This window comes from Vigna radiata, chromosome 11 (genome assembly GCF_000741045.1).
Source record: "Vigna radiata var. radiata cultivar VC1973A chromosome 11, Vradiata_ver6, whole genome shotgun sequence".
NCBI classification, from domain to species: Eukaryota; Viridiplantae; Streptophyta; class Magnoliopsida; order Fabales; family Fabaceae; genus Vigna; species Vigna radiata.
This window is the reverse complement of record NC_028361.1, coordinates 19,232,999-19,249,073: the sequence shown is the minus strand read 5'-3', so window position 1 is coordinate 19,249,073 and position 16,075 is coordinate 19,232,999. Positions and strand designations below refer to the sequence as shown.

The following is a 16,075-nucleotide window of genomic DNA, read 5'->3' as shown; positions in this document are numbered from 1 at the left end:
AAAACTAAAGGAAAATAAGCATTGAAAAGAAAAAGTAAAATAAATAAAATAAAAAAGATAAACTAAAATAAAATAACTACCATAAAACAAAAATAAGTAAGAAGGTGATAAAAATAAACAAAAAAGAAAATAGGTGAATGAATAATAAAAGGGTTGAATATGTGACAACAAAAATATTAGAAAGATAATCCGGACGAAATTGGGTATTAACACATGGGGATGGAGCAATGGGGAGGGGGTGTACAAACCATGAAGCATAGTTTTAGCCTTGGCTTGCAACCATGCTATGAATTTATGGAAATGTATTTGAACTCCTCTTCTCATATGAGGCCAAACAATCTCTCTTGAAGAATGTTTAGAGTTTTATCAACTCCAAAGTGACTTATGAGACCTCCCTCATGTGACTCCTTGATGAAGAGTTTTCTATGGAAATCTTGAGACACACACAACTTACTCTCTTTAAACAAGTACCCCTTAGACACATAGAAACCTCATTGAGCCTTCTCTTGATAACTTGCAAAGATGGAGGAAAAGAAGTCATCTTGTTCATACAACTCTCCCATGTGATCAAATCCAAGGATTTGTTATCCAAGTTTTGAAAATAGGTTGCACCTTATAAACAGTGCATGCATCGGCAAAAAAAAAAATTGATTTTTGCTTCTTGTATTTTTGATCACATAAGAGAATTGTTCTAACAATTCCATCCATCTTGTATGTCTTTTGTTTAACATGTGTTGTCCCCTTAAATATTTAAGTGACACATGGTCACTATGAATGACATACTCTTTGAAGACTAGGTAGTGTTCCCAAGTTTGAAGGGACTTCAAAAGAGCATACAACTCTTTATCATAGGTGGAGTAGTTAAGATTGACACCATTGAGTTTTGCACTAAAACAACCAATGGGTTGTCCCTCTTGCAACAAGACTTAACCTATTCTCATCACTTGCATCACATTTTATCTCAAAAGTTTTTGATAAGTTTGCAAGAGCTAGAATGAGTGCATATGTGAGCTTCTATTTGAGTTACTTGAAAGCCAACTCTTATTTGATAACAACCTCCTTAAGCTAGGTTGGGCCAAATCATTTCCCAGCGGTAGTAGTTTCTTATGATGAATCTTTTTTGACAACATCTTCAACAGTGTATTTAAGAATCAACGAGTCCCAAATATCTTTTTCTTCCTTGTAGAAACAATACACATCGAACAAATCATTAGAAAGTGCACTAAGAAAAGTGTGTTGGCATACCTTGTTCGCGTAAATCCAATCTTCAACTAGTTTTGAGTTTGAAGGGATGCTAGAGTCGAGCTTCAGAGATGAAATAGCAACAACAACTCCATACACGTCTAAAAGGGTGAACACACCTTCTTTCTAGCGCTGAAAGTTTTATCCTCAAAAGACCTCGACTTTTGACACATTCAGAAGTGGTTTCACAAATACAATTTTTTAATTTCCCAAAATCTAGTTGTTGATGTCAGCCATATAAGTCCTTAAGATTGTAGTAGAAATTATTGACTAAATCACTAACAGTATTTCCTAAGGCGTGTAATTTCACTGTCCTTAAGGACTTATTCCAGTATGTTACGCAAGTCCCCATCCAATAGAAACTTCAGAAAAAAAATTTAAAGATCTCAAAACTAGTAAGAAACTCTAAAGAGAGTAAAAAAATAAACCCAAAATATTGGGATGATAATAAGAAAAGAAAGGAAAAAAAAATAAGAAGATAACATGTGAAATAATTTTTTCTTTGGAAAGGAAAGAGAAAACTTTCTTGTTGTTGTGAACTTAGTCAAAAACATTGCCAACAATAATAAATAATAAATAAATAAATAAAAATTGAACTTTGTATTAAAGGGTTTTGCCAATAATAATGAATAGTAAATAAAAAATTGAATGTTTGTAGTTTTAAACGTTGTTCACGTTAGTATCAACTTTCTTTTGAAATAAATTATTTTTTACAAATAGACGTAAATTTACATATGTTAATAAAATAATAAACCTATGATATAATTTAAAAAAAAATTTAAATATAAATTTACATCGAGGATATAACAAAAGTAAATTTATGTTGAAGATATAAACAAAGACAAATTTTCGTCTTTGTAATTATGTGTGACCTATACTAAATATAAAAATCTTTAAATAACATGTAAAATGTCTTATTTAAGTTAATGTATCGTATTAGCTCAAATCCTATATATATTTTATAAAATAACTAAACATATTGGAATTATTTGTTTTTATTTGAAAAAAAATATTATATTTAGATATATCAAGATTAATTATGTTAATTCTAATAATAAACGGTGAAATATGTTTATTAAATATTGTATAATTAATTATATTGATAATGATTTTAGGATCAAGTTCTCGCGAATTTATTTTTTATACTATTTCAAAAGATTTATTTTTAACAGAGGTATTTTGTGTATATAAATTTATGTCCATCTCTTATTTTATTTGATATGAAATTTTATTTGTACTCAACAATGACTTGATTAGAATGTTAGATACACATCAACAATTCAATTTATGCTTATTTCTCGTTTATTGCAACAATAAACATAAATTTGTATTTCTATAAAATTTTATAAAAAATGTTCATATTTTTATGTTATTCTTTCCACTAATATATTCATTATCTTCTATTATTTTTTCTATATTGTTCATTTATTTGTTACTTATTTATGCACGTGACTAAGAGTTCATGAGACACTTTTTATACTAATTAATGTGATATGATCACTTAGTTATATATTATCTTTACTTGTTTTTTATTTCTTTATGTTTATATGGTTTACTTTATTGATTTTTTCAAATTTATTTAGATATTATATTTCATTGTTTTTAAGCATATTTCTAAATGTATTTTCACCCATTTCTATAATCCAATTGATTGAATCGTATTTAGAAAATTATAAATAAAAGAAATTTACTTTATGTTCAGACTATTAAAATTAAAAATTATACTTTTTTTTTTCTAACATTTTGTGAAATCTATTTATTGCCTATGTATTGAAAACAAATAATTACTTCGAATTGTACTAATTAGTATATTAGTATATAATGCCCTAAAAGGGATATTAAGAACAAAATTAGTAATTTCGAATTTCAAAATGGTGAAAAACAAATAAAATTATTTAGAGAAATTAAAACCAAAATTCATAAATTATATAGGGACTCAAACAAAGATTTTAAATTTTATATATAAATAAAACAACTTAAATAAAAATCAAAACTCTCTTATTGCATAGAAATTAAATCTATATACATATCTAATGCCTCAAAATTTTAGATTAATAATTATATATTTTTTAGAAACCTTTTATAAATTTCAATCATTATATACATACATAACTACAAATATTTGACATTTTCCCAGCATACTCTGAAAATGTACCTACTTTTTTTTTTCACATTCTCTTCCTTTGTACTTATTTTTTCCTACTCCAAACAAACTAAAATTAAAAAGGAAATGAGAAAGCCCAACCCGACCCGTTTTAGGATCCATCCCAATCACATTGAATAACCCAAATGGCTTTCCTCAGTGGCGCAATTCCGAGTATAAGTTCAACTTTAGAACATGTAGTTACATTACATTCAACCAGAATATATATATATATATATATATATATATATATAAAGAACCTCGATTGCACACTCCAATTGAATGAAAGGCGAAGAATGGATCAATCACAGAATCAGCGACCAGCTACATCGACAACACCTTCGCGTTCTCTCCAGTTCCACCCTGCTCGTGGCACCATTCTCGATCTCTTCAACCTCTACTTAGGAATCGGCGTATTTTCTCTTCCTCTCTTTTTCGTCTTCGTCATCATCTTCTTCTCTTTCTCTATGTTTTTTTCCTTTTTCATTCTCACTTTTTTTTATATTTTTCATTTTCACAGCGAAATAGCCGCCACAAACCTGAAGAATCACTTCGCGAACCACCGTAAGTTCTCTCACTGTGCAATACGATTTTCTAAATTTGCTGCTGGAACTTTGAGAATTTATCACGATTTGCACCGGTGATTTTTGACGTGAAGAACTGCTTTCACTTAATGCTTTATGCAAACTTGGTTATAGGTTTTTTCGATATTGAAAAGTTCGAATGCTTTTATTCTACATCTGCATAATAATAGTTGTCATAATTATTATAGTTTTTACAGCGCTTTGTTTTCTGAATTACTTATTGTACTTAGTTCTGAATGATTACTTTCCAATTCAGCTTTTTTATTTATTTCCCAAAGTTGGTGAATAAGAAATGTGAGAATTTTTTCGCATGAGTTTTACAATATTTAGGGTCTGAATGGGTAAACTTGTTGAAAGAAACATATACTTTACAATATTTAGGGTATGATTAGATAAATTTCTTCAACGAAGAAAATTTGAATTAAACTTGTCCATAAGTTAAAGTTAAATTATTAACAGGTTAATTTATAGAAACTTTATCTCATTAATGTTTTTAGAACACAAATTTTAACTAAAATTTTCTTATCGAAAAACTTGTTTAATTGTTTTTTCTTATTTTGTCTTCCAAGAATAGGCATAATGATGAGTAGGGTTGTGTGGTATGTTTTTGTTTTGCGCCTTCTTACATTTTTCAAAGTTGAAATGATTACTTTCAGGAACAAGACTCAGAAACGTGTACACGCACTTAATCGGGAGCTTCCTCCACCAAATGAGCAATTCATTCTAGATTTTGAGCAACTCCAGAGCCAGTTTCCTGTGAGTTTGGAATTATACGGTGCAATTTTTGTTGTGTTGGCTTTGGTTTGTTTTAATTTAAAGGGAAACATGACATTTTATTTTATTCTAGAAGGATTGAGTGACTAATAGTTTGTTTAAGTGGGATTTACTACAAAATTTGTGGCGTTGATTGATTTGTGCAGTCGACTTCACCCTGTGGTAAAAACTTGGTTGATGTTGTTTATTTGTTGATTACATGGTTTCTTTTCAGGACCAAGATCAATTACGCTCTGTTACAGAAGCAATTCTTATATCGCTTGTAGTGCAATGTAGTGGTCATGGACCGAGGGCAGACTTTCTTCTTTTTGTTTTACGTGGCTTATGTGGTATTGGATGCATTAACTGGGACTCCTTTCTGCAGTCCCTTCTTTCTTCGGTTTCTTCTGCAGAATTGCCTGTTGGTCAACTGAGTCAAGCAGTGCCAACTGTTTCCTTGTCGAGCTTATCACAGACGGGAATGCTGCCACCTCCAAGCACGATTGCTAATTCTTCCAATTTTCAGTCTTCAAATCCTGCATCTCCTTTAACATCTGTTCATGCTATTGGCTCCCCTGCTCAGTCAACGATAGAACCATTATCATGTGCAGCTATGTCTCCTGTCAAATCATCTGATATTTCCTCTGCTGGACAACAATCTAAACTAAGAGGTGGTTCATCTGTTAGAAATAATGATATCAGTAATAGTAGCCTTCGTCAGCTATGTTGCAAGATCATTTTAATTGGTCTTGAGTTCAGTTTAAAACCAGTGACTTATGCAGAAATCTTCAACCATATGCTAAATTGGTTGTTGAATTGGGACCAGAGGCAACAGGGAATCAATGAATCTGATGTTATAAAATCGTGGAGACCTGACAAATCTGTGATTGCATGGCTACACAGTTGTCTGGACGTGATTTGGCTTTTAGTTGATGAGGGAAAATGTCGGGTACCCTTCTATGAATTGCTACGTAGTGATTTGCAATTCATTGAGAATATTCCTGATGACGAAGCACTATTCACTCTTATCTTGGAGATCCATAGGAGACGAGATATGATGGCTATGCACATGCAAATGTTAGATCAGCATCTTCATTGCCCTACCTTTGGGACTCATCGGATCCTGACTCAGACGACACCTACTGTTTCAGGTGAAGCTGTAACCCACATGCGACTATCACCAATTACATATTCAAGTGTACTTGGAGAACCATTGCATGGAGAGGTGATGGATCTCATTTCCATTTCAAGATGTTCATTAGTGATGTATGAGCATGTTTTTAAATACCAAGTACTATTATAATCATTGGTATCATGTTCAGGAAAATTGTCAGAGGACTAGTTAAGGATAGAAGCATATGCTATTTAGTATGTGACAGATGTCTTTGATAACTTGCTTCACTCTTGATATCTTGTAATTCAGACAACATAGATACTTATAGAAACACTTTCTATCTCTAGTTGAAAAGATGAATATAATGGTTGTTTTCTACTCCATTGCTTGTACTGAATTTTAACTGCAATATTTTGTGGCATCAGTAGTTAGAAAGTAACCACTTAGTCAGCCAAGAGTTGAATACAAGAAATAAGGGCCTGGAATGCTTATAATAATTTTAATGAATTTAATTTTAATTATTACAAGTGTATGCAGTCCATTTGGTGATAGAATGAAAGTTTCCCATTGCATTGTCTTTATTTTGCCATGCTGCTTTTATTGAGTTGTAATGTATTTATTTATTTTTTCTTGACGTTCCTTTTACAATTATTGAAAAAAGGAGCATATCTTGTATAATAAAGAATATCTATATCATATATATCTTATTAGTAATGATTTTATTTATTCTCGAGTTATATCTTCATTATTAAGTATATCAAATCTCCTCTATTTATTGTTTTGATTCCATTTTCTTACTATAAATAAAGTACCATGCTGTCTCATTTTTCAGCTCAGTGTCTTTCTCTTCTGTATTGTTCAACAATTCCCATTTAGAGTGAAGTTGTTGATTCAGGATATGCCCCCAGTTTGAATCTACTTTTGGATTTTGCTTAATGATTTTGTGACTACTATTTGATTAGTGGTAGCAGATTTAAGTAAAAAATCACGAGGATTGTCTATTCTTAAGCTCAAATTATTCATTGAGATCATATATTTTATTTGAAAAGGCTTTTGATAAGTGGTGGTTTGTGACATCCATCAATTAGCATAGGCTCTTTGAATCAATGAGTTTTCTATACTTCCATGCATAAACTGTAGTGTTGTTCATAACTTCAGTATGAAGTATGGTTCTGTAATTTTGTTATTTAGAAGAGGACAGAGTTGTGAATCTCAAAACTGATTATTTGATGGCTATTGTGTTTTGAATATCCTCGTGCATGAAAGAGTTAGATGGTTTCACACTAGTTCTTAAATTGTGAACTTTCAATTGGAGGTGTAGACTTAATTGATGTGTAATAGTGATGCTTTTCTTTATGGCTTTATCTATTGTGAGTTCGATCCTCTGGCAATCACATTGTAATTAAATATATAAATGCTTATATGTTTATTATTTTTGTTTTTATGTATGACTTCACCTCTGATATGTGTCAGATATAATGGGCTTTGGCCTATATCTTTTTATTTTCCTATTTATAAATGCATAACCCTATTGCTCAATACACGAGAGTCAACTTATGTCAATCTTTCATTTCAACAATATGGAATAGCTATATTGGTTTTGATTCATCTATTGTGTGTGGACATTTGCTAATGTGTACTTTCTACAATTTATTTTTCTTTTATGATTGATGGCATTTGTTTTCCTGCCTTCTTTTCACTATTTCATTATCTTGTTTGTATGATTAATTGACTTTTCTCATTTAAATTTTTCTAGTTTCCTGTCTAATATTCTGTTTTACTGGAATGTGTTTTCATAATTGTGCATTTATTTCTTTTAATTACTTGAATGTAGTTGACAGGAATGCAAATATGGTTTGCAACATACTAGCATGTAACTAAGCTATTTTACACTGAGAATTTGTTCTGAATTGGTAATTTTGTCGCTTAATGCTGTGTATAGGATATCGCATCCTCTATTCAGAAGGGAAGTTTGGACTGGGAGAGAGCTGTACGATGTATAAGACATGCTCTACGTACTACACCATCACCTGATTGGTGGAGACGCGTGCTGGTATTGGCGCCTTGCTATAGGCTTTCATCTCAAATGCCAACTGCTGGTGCTGTTTTTTCTTCGGAGATGATCTGTGAAGCAACTATTGATAGAATTGTTGAATTATTGAAAATGACAAATTCAGGCAATAATCTTTTCTCACTCTTTATAACTGTGTGCATTACATAGAGTGCTTATTAGGCTTTGTTGGATAGATAAGTAGATTTGACTTCTGCTGTTTTGCTATGAGTTAGCCTTAAAATAAGTTTAGAAAAGGGATGTACATTAATTGTTGTATTTTTTACATTCACTAATCTCCATCTTATGGGTAAACGACTATGCTTAAAAGGGGCAATAACAATATAGGGAATAAGGAAACAACAACACCAGGGAAGCAAATATCTAAAGAATAAATACAGAGATATTTTTGTCCTCCTAATTGTCTATGATTCTTGAAACATTCCTCATCAAGTTGATAAATCAATACGAACAAACTTTTATTAGTTGTAAACAATCTGAATGCAATACCACTGAATTGCAGTACCCTCCTTAAAATATCCTAATTATCTTAGTTGTATTTGAAAGTCTTGATTGGCTCATAGAACTTGTTTTTTATAAAAAGAAAAGTCTTTCAAAATGTTTTGAAATATTAATCCACTGCATCCTCTTAGGTTTCCTCTTGACTCCTTTTTATGATTTTGTTTAATTTTTGAGTTTGTGGAGGATTTCCTGTCTTCCCATTTTCAGCCGTTCCCTTTAATGAAATATGTTCTTCCATAAAAAAATGATTATATGGAAATGAGTGTACAAATTAGTTGGAGCATTTGGTTGGGACAGGAATTCCTTATTTTCATACTGTCTTTTCTCTTTCAGATTTTGTTCTTTAGATTATTTTATGGCCTCTCTTTGGTAGTATGCTGAGGTTTGCCGCAAGAGATTGGACAACAATGCTCTACTTTGTTTGCCTATTTTCTTTTAGCTTTTTTCTAATTAGGAGTATTTAATATTAAATAGAGAAAAATATGTTTTTGAGGGGATAATTCACACCCTTCCTCTACCCGTTTATATATAGAATGACAACTCCCTATGAACTAGAAAGCCACTAAAGCATATAACTCACACAACTAGCAATAATTAACATACAACTAGCATTAACCTACAATTAGCATTTTCTTATTCTAACAATCTTTCTCAAGTTGGTGTATACAAATTATATGTACCAAGCTTGGAACATATAAACTAAATCCTAGGTCTCCTTAGGGACTTGGTTAACATATATGCAAGTTGATTGTTTGATCTGACAATCAGAGTACAAACTTCTTTAGACAACAATTTTTCTCGGATAAAATGAGTCAATTTCTATGTGTTTAGTTCTCTCGTGGAATATTAGATTGGAAGCAACGTGGAGAGTAGCTTGGTTATCACAATACATTTTCATGGTCTGGATCTTACAAAAGTTGATCTCTTGAAGAAATTGCTTCACCCATATAAGTTCACAAGTAAGAGATGCCATTGTCTTATATTTAGCTTTAGCAGTTGATCGAGCCACTACATTTTGTTTCTTACTTTTCCATGAGATAATATTACCTGCAAGGAAAACACAATATCCTGTAGTAGAGCATCTACCGATAGCCTCACAGTACCCAAGGACTTGGACATTTCCTTTATTTTCATACAGTAGACCTTGTCCTGGAGTCTTTTTATGATACTTTAAAATCTAGATGATAGCATTCCACTGGACGATACATGGAGCTTGCATAAATTGACTAACAACTTCAACTGCAAAGGATAGATTAGGCCTTGTAATAGTAATATAAGTTAGTTTTCCAACCAACCTTCTATATCTTTCTGGAGAATGATTCACCTTCTTCTGTCATTAATTTTTGATTTTGGTCCATAAGACTATTCATTAGTCTACAGTTAAGCATACTTGTCTCTTGTAGGATATCAAGGGCATATTTCCTTTGAGAAATTACAACTCCATCCTTTGATTGAGCTACTTCAATACCCAAAGAATATTTGAGGCTTCCAAGATCCTTGGTTTGAATGTTTTTACACAAGTACTTCTTCTGTTGAGATATTCCAGTAGCATCATTTCCCAGAATGACTATATCATCAACATTTACCAATTAGTAAATACATTTCCTAGAGAGTTATTGCAATAAAAAAACGAAATGATATGCTTCATCGCGTTTTAATCCAAACTTCTGAACTACTGAGATGAATTTACCAAACCAAGCATGTGGTGATTGCTTGAGGCCATACAAAGAGCGGCACAACTTATAGACCTTACCAGACCCTTCTCGAGCAACAAACTCATGAGGTTGCTCCATGTAGACTTCTTCAAGATTGCCATGAAGAAAGGAATTTTGTGTCCAATTGATGGAGTGACCAATGACAAATTGCTGCCATGGCAAACAAGAGATGAATAGTAGTCATTTTGGCATTTGGAGAGAAAGTGCACTGTAATCAAGACCATAGACTTGAGTGTATCCTTTTGCAACTATTCGTGCTTTGAGACGATCAACCTCACCATTTTGACCAACATTAATGGCATAAACCCAATGACATCCAACTGCCTTTTTTACCAAGAGGAAGGGAAACTAATTCCCAAGTATTATTCTGGTCAAGAGCCTGCATTTATGCAATCATGTCTTGTCATCATCCAGGATGATCAACTGCTTCATTCACATGTTCAGGAATTGTAATAGAAGATATTAAGGATAGAAAAGAATAATACAAAAGCGACAATCTATGATATCTAAGAAAATTATAAACAAGATATAGGTATCGAGTAGAACAAGTACCTTTTCTAAGAGCAATAGGCCAACCTGAATCATCATTGCTAGGAGTTTTGGTATTAAGTGACATGGAGAAGAACTTGAAGTAGAGGATTCACCTTGTTCTTGGATAAGTGGACTAGCTATTTGCACCCCATGTTGGTGCATATCAATAGTTGGTGATGATGGTTCATGAGGACTTTGATCAAGACTGGGATTAGCAGAAACATTTAGAACAGTGGACTCAACTAATGGTATAGGAAGAACCTGTTGTATGAAAGGAACATCTTGGACGGATGAAGAAAAGTATGGAGTTTGTTAAAAAAAAAGGTAACATTAGCATACATATAATACTTATTGGTTTCAGAAGAGTAACATCGATACTCTTTTTGAAGTTAAGAATAACCCATGAACAAATGAAAGTTTATGTAACCCTAGAGACATTTCATGAACAAAACATACAACCAAACACGAGGAACATTGGAATCAAGCCATGAAAGAAGAGATGAATGCATTAGAATGAAATTCAACTTGGGAGATTATTGATAAGCCAAGAGACAGGAAGACAATAGGGTGTAGATGGATATTACAGTGAAACATAAGGCATATGGGACAATAGAAAGATATAAAGCTAGATTGGTGGCAAAAGGATATACCCAAACATATGGGATTGACTATGAGGAGACATTTGTCCCAATGGCAAAGATGAATACAATTCGAGTTATTCTTGCTTTGGCTGCCCATTTAGGATGGGACTTACACCAGCTGGATGTGAAGAATGTCTTTCTTCATGGAAATCTAGATGAGGAAGTGTACATGGAGATTCCCCCAAGTTTTGAAGTGAAAAATGAAAGAAACAAGGTATGTCTCCTGAAGAAAGCATTGTATGGTCTCAAGCAATCCCCTAGAGCATGGTTTGAAAGATTTACAAAAGCAATGATTTACTTGGGATATAGACAAAGCCAAGAACATCATACTCTATTCATAAAGCACTTTTCTACAGGTAAACTCACTATATTACTTGTCTATGTGGATGATATGATTATTGCAGGAGATGATGAAACAAAAAATTGGCATTAAAAGATAAATTGGCAGCTCAATTTGAATTAAAAGACCTAGGAAAACTCAAATATTTTCTTGGAATAGAGGTTGCCTACTCCAAAATGGAATTTTCATCTCCCAAAGGAAATATGTGCTTGATCTCCTCAAAGAAACAGAAAAGATGGGATGTAAAACCTTAATAGTTCCTATAGAACAAAATTACAAAATTGGAAGTGAAGAAAGTGCTGTTGTAGAAAAGGCCAAATATCAGAGATTGGTAGGAAAATTGATTTATCTATCACACACAAGACCAAACATTGCTTATGCAGTTAGTGTAGTGAGCTAATTTATGCATGATCCAAGAGAGAGACACATGCAAGCAGTTGACAAAATTCTACAATACTTGAAGTCAAGTCCAGGAAAGGGGCTATTATTCAAAAGGGAAGACACATTGACTATGAAGATATATACTGATGCCGACTATGTAGGTTCTATTACTGACAGAAAATCTACTTCTGGGTATTGTGTATTTCTTGGAGATAGTCTGGTAACATGGAGAAGCAAAAAGCAAGATAGAGTATCCTGTTCTAATGTAGAAGCCGAATTTCGAGCCCTTGCTCAAGGAATGTGTGAAAGACTTGGGATGAAAATCATTTTGGATGATCTTAAAGTCAAAGTTGAGAACCTCATGCAACTACACTGTGACAATAAGTTGGCTATGAGCATAGCCCATAATCTAGTACAGCATGACAAAACCAAACACATTGAAATTGACAAACATTTCATCAAAGATAATCTTGACAGAGGCTTTGTGATTACAACTCATGTTCCTACAAAACTTCAAATAGCATATAGTTTTACAAAAGGGCTTACTTCGGGTAGATTTCAAGATCTCTTAGGCAAGTTGGGAATGATTGATATTTACCAACTTGAGGGGGAGTGTTGTAATTAGAAAAAATATCTTTAGAATCTTCCTAATTAGAGGAAATAAATATATAATCTTTTATTTTATTTTGTTTTCCTAGTTTCTCTATTTCCTGTTTTAGGAGAATTAGATTATTACAAATAGAGGATATGATAATGTATTTTTTATGATTGAGAATAATAAAATTAGTCTTATTTTCAACCGTATCTAAAATTGAAAGATGAGACATGACTAGACCTTCCAAATATCAAAATGGACAATAGAAAAATTAGAATTACACCTTGACTCAATTCTTTTAGGAAAAGAAGATTTAACATGTTTTCCTAGTTGACCAGACTCATTCTAAATTTGAAGACTACTAAGTTTAGAGACTAATTATTTTAATTTTGATAAATTAGGATGGCCTATCCGATTATTTAAAAGTTTAGGACTTGGAGATACAAAACAGGACACATGTGGACTAGATCCAAAATAGTATAAGCTTCTAGATTCATGTCTTTCTCCAATCCGTAGATAACTCCTTTACCGTGCTTGGAAAAGAACAAACTAGGACTAGAAAAGAGAGAGTGGGATCTGCGAACCCAATTGAGGACGCCATGTTGTTCTGGATGGTGGAAGGCGGCATGTGAACTTCACACTTCAAATTGTGGTGAAGATAAACAAGGTGGGTGGCGGCAGAGATAGGGCCCGAGAGTGGCAGGGGTGGCTATTGCTCGGAGTGGCAATCCAGATCCATTGGTCATTGGACATAATTGTTACAGTGGCTAGTCGTGGCATACAACAATGATGTATGGCGGCAAGAGAAAAAGTGGCAAAAAAATGTCTGCGATGGCTAAGACAGGCAGACTGGGATTGACTTGCTCTAATACCAACTTAATGTTAAACAAAGGGAAAAATATGTTTTTCAGGGCATAATTCACACCCTTCCTCTTCACGTGTATATATAGAATTTTAGGGAGCTATGATACATTAAATGACAACTGCCTATGAACGGGAAAGCCACTAAAGCATACAACTCACACACAACTAGGAATAATGAACATACAGCTAGCATTTTCTTATTCTAAGAGGAGTATTTTTATGTACTGATCTTCTCCACTCTCTGATGTATATTCTCTGTTCTTCTAAATTTTAAGAATTTAATATTCATTTATCCCAAAATGAAAATGATTGATGTTAGGGAGACTTTTGTTATCATATTCCAAAGCTGATTCTGTAAATATCTTGCAGAGATAAATTGCTGGCAGGATTGGTTGGTCTTCTCTGATATATTCTATTTTCTTATTAAAAGTGGGTGCATTGATTTTGTTGATTTTGTGGACAAGCTGGTTTCACGACTTACTGAGGGTGATCATCATATACTTAAGACCAATCATGTGACCTGGTTGCTTGCACAGATAATTCGAATTGAGCAAGTTATGAATGCTTTGAACACTGATCCTAGAAAGGTAGTTAATTAAATGCAAAACCTTGTTATTTTATCTTTGCTTCCAGAATGGACAAACAGTAAATTGTAGATCTACTTTTTTTGTGATCCAAACATAAAACATTTTCTAATGTTCTGTAAAATGCACATTTTTTTCTAGTCTCTAAATTCTTATCAAGAATGCAAAACCTTGTTATTTTATATTGCTTCCATTAAGACAAACAGTAAATTGTAGATCTACTGTTTTTGTGATCCAAACATCTAACATTTTCTAATGTTCTGTAAAATAAACATTTTTTCTGGCCTCCAAATTCTTATCAAGAAATAAATATATATTTTTTTTCATACCCAGATTTACTAGTTTTGTACAAGTTAATGGAAGAACTGGTATTGGCAGTTGTTATAATACAGAAATAAGTGTCATCTTTATAGTTACAAATATCGGGATCATATCTTTATTAGATGATGATATCAAATCTCCTCTAATTATTGGATTGATTTCCTTTTCTCAGTATAAGTAAACCATCTATGCTATTGTAGAAACAAGGCTCAAACTCCATTCTTCTTTTTATCTTTACAATTTAACATGGTATTTAATTATTTCTATTATCTTCCTAAGTAAGGCCTTTGTTGGGGCATTCTTAATATATCTTAGGATCTGTACAACAACATCCCAATGGTCTTGATAAGGAGAATTCAAAAATTGACATACTATGCTCATTGAAAGGGCAAGGTCACAATGAATCATAGTAAGATACTTTAGGTTGCCAATTAACCATCTGCATCTCTCAGGATCTGGATATGAGTCTTCTTGGTTTGGTACAAGTTTGATACTTGGATCCATTGGTATGTCTATAGGATTAGCATTTAACATCCTTTTTTTCTTCTAAAATATCTGAAGCACGTTTCTTTGTGATATGAGCAAGCCAACCTTGGACTAAGAAACTTTCATACTAAGGAAATACCACAATTGACTAAGGTTTTTTGTTTGGAACTGTTCAGCATGATATTGTTTTAGATGGACAATGCCCTCCAGATACTTCTTTGAGGAGAATGATGGTAGAACAATGAATGGTCATCCTCACTCCTTATCATTCCAAACTGCTGAATCACAATTTGAAAATGTCCAAACCATGCACGAGATGATTCCTTAAGACGGTGAAGGGACTTGCAAAGATGACACACCTCATTAGACAACTCCCCTAGAGCAACTAATATGCGAAAGGTTGCTCTATATAGCCATCCTCAACAAGATCTTAGTGGAGAAATGTATTCTTTAGCAACAAGAGAGAATTTGTTAGTGTAATCTTTGTAGGTGTACATCCTTTAGCAACCAAACAAGCTTTATAACGATGAATGTTCCCATCAACACCAATTTTAAGAGTGTATATTGATACAACCCAAATATCTGTTGGGCCAGAAAATTTGTTGGGCCAAGAAATGAAGGAGCAAAGGAAATGGGGACAAGTTTATGTTAGGAGGAAAAGTAAGGGGGCTGAGGTGGACACAAATTAGTAACAGATTAGTTAGGGAGAGAGAAATTGGAGGATCTTAGAAGATTTCCCTTTTTGGTGTGATTTTCCGTTTTTGCATTTATAGTGTTAGAGGAGTATGTGTGTGTGGACATTCTGTTTTTGGACAAAATCAATAGGAAGAGTATCCTTCGGGTCTGTTGAGGAGCTTAGCTCTGGTCAATAGGTTTATTCCTTCTGTAGTTGCCTTGATTTCAATGAAACAGGATCAATGATCCTTTCTTAATTCCTTTTTCTTCTTATTTCATTACTTATCACTGTGGTTTTCTAACATATATCCATTGAAACCCAACAATTGTTTTTCCAGTTGGAGGAGAAACCAACTCCTAAGTACCACTACTTTGGAAGACCCAAATCACTTCAATCATAGCTTGTTTCCATTCTGCTTGAGATAAAACCATTTAGGGAGTTATGAATCGCCACAAAAGTTGAAAGGGAGAGACAAGTATAGTGCATGGAGGAAAGATGATGATAACTGAGGTTAATGTAGTGTTGGTTTGGGG

The 16,075-nt window shown here is 32.9% G+C and overlaps 1 protein-coding gene across 1 annotated transcript in view; it reads left to right on the top strand.

The window, feature by feature from the left end:
* The first annotated feature begins 3,636 nt into the window (after nt 1-3,636).
* Nucleotides 3,637-16,075, top strand: part of LOC106777520 (mediator of RNA polymerase II transcription subunit 23) — a 58,547-nt gene continuing 46,108 nt past the window's right edge. Inside the window, exons 1-6 of the mRNA XM_014665098.2 lie at nt 3,637-3,798; nt 3,906-3,949; nt 4,626-4,725; nt 4,958-5,947; nt 7,779-8,013; nt 13,845-14,062. Of these exons, the coding sequence (XP_014520584.1) occupies nt 3,682-3,798; nt 3,906-3,949; nt 4,626-4,725; nt 4,958-5,947; nt 7,779-8,013; nt 13,845-14,062 (1,704 nt within the window). The 5' untranslated portion in view covers nt 3,637-3,681. The remainder of the gene's footprint in view (nt 3,799-3,905; nt 3,950-4,625; nt 4,726-4,957; nt 5,948-7,778; nt 8,014-13,844; nt 14,063-16,075) is intronic.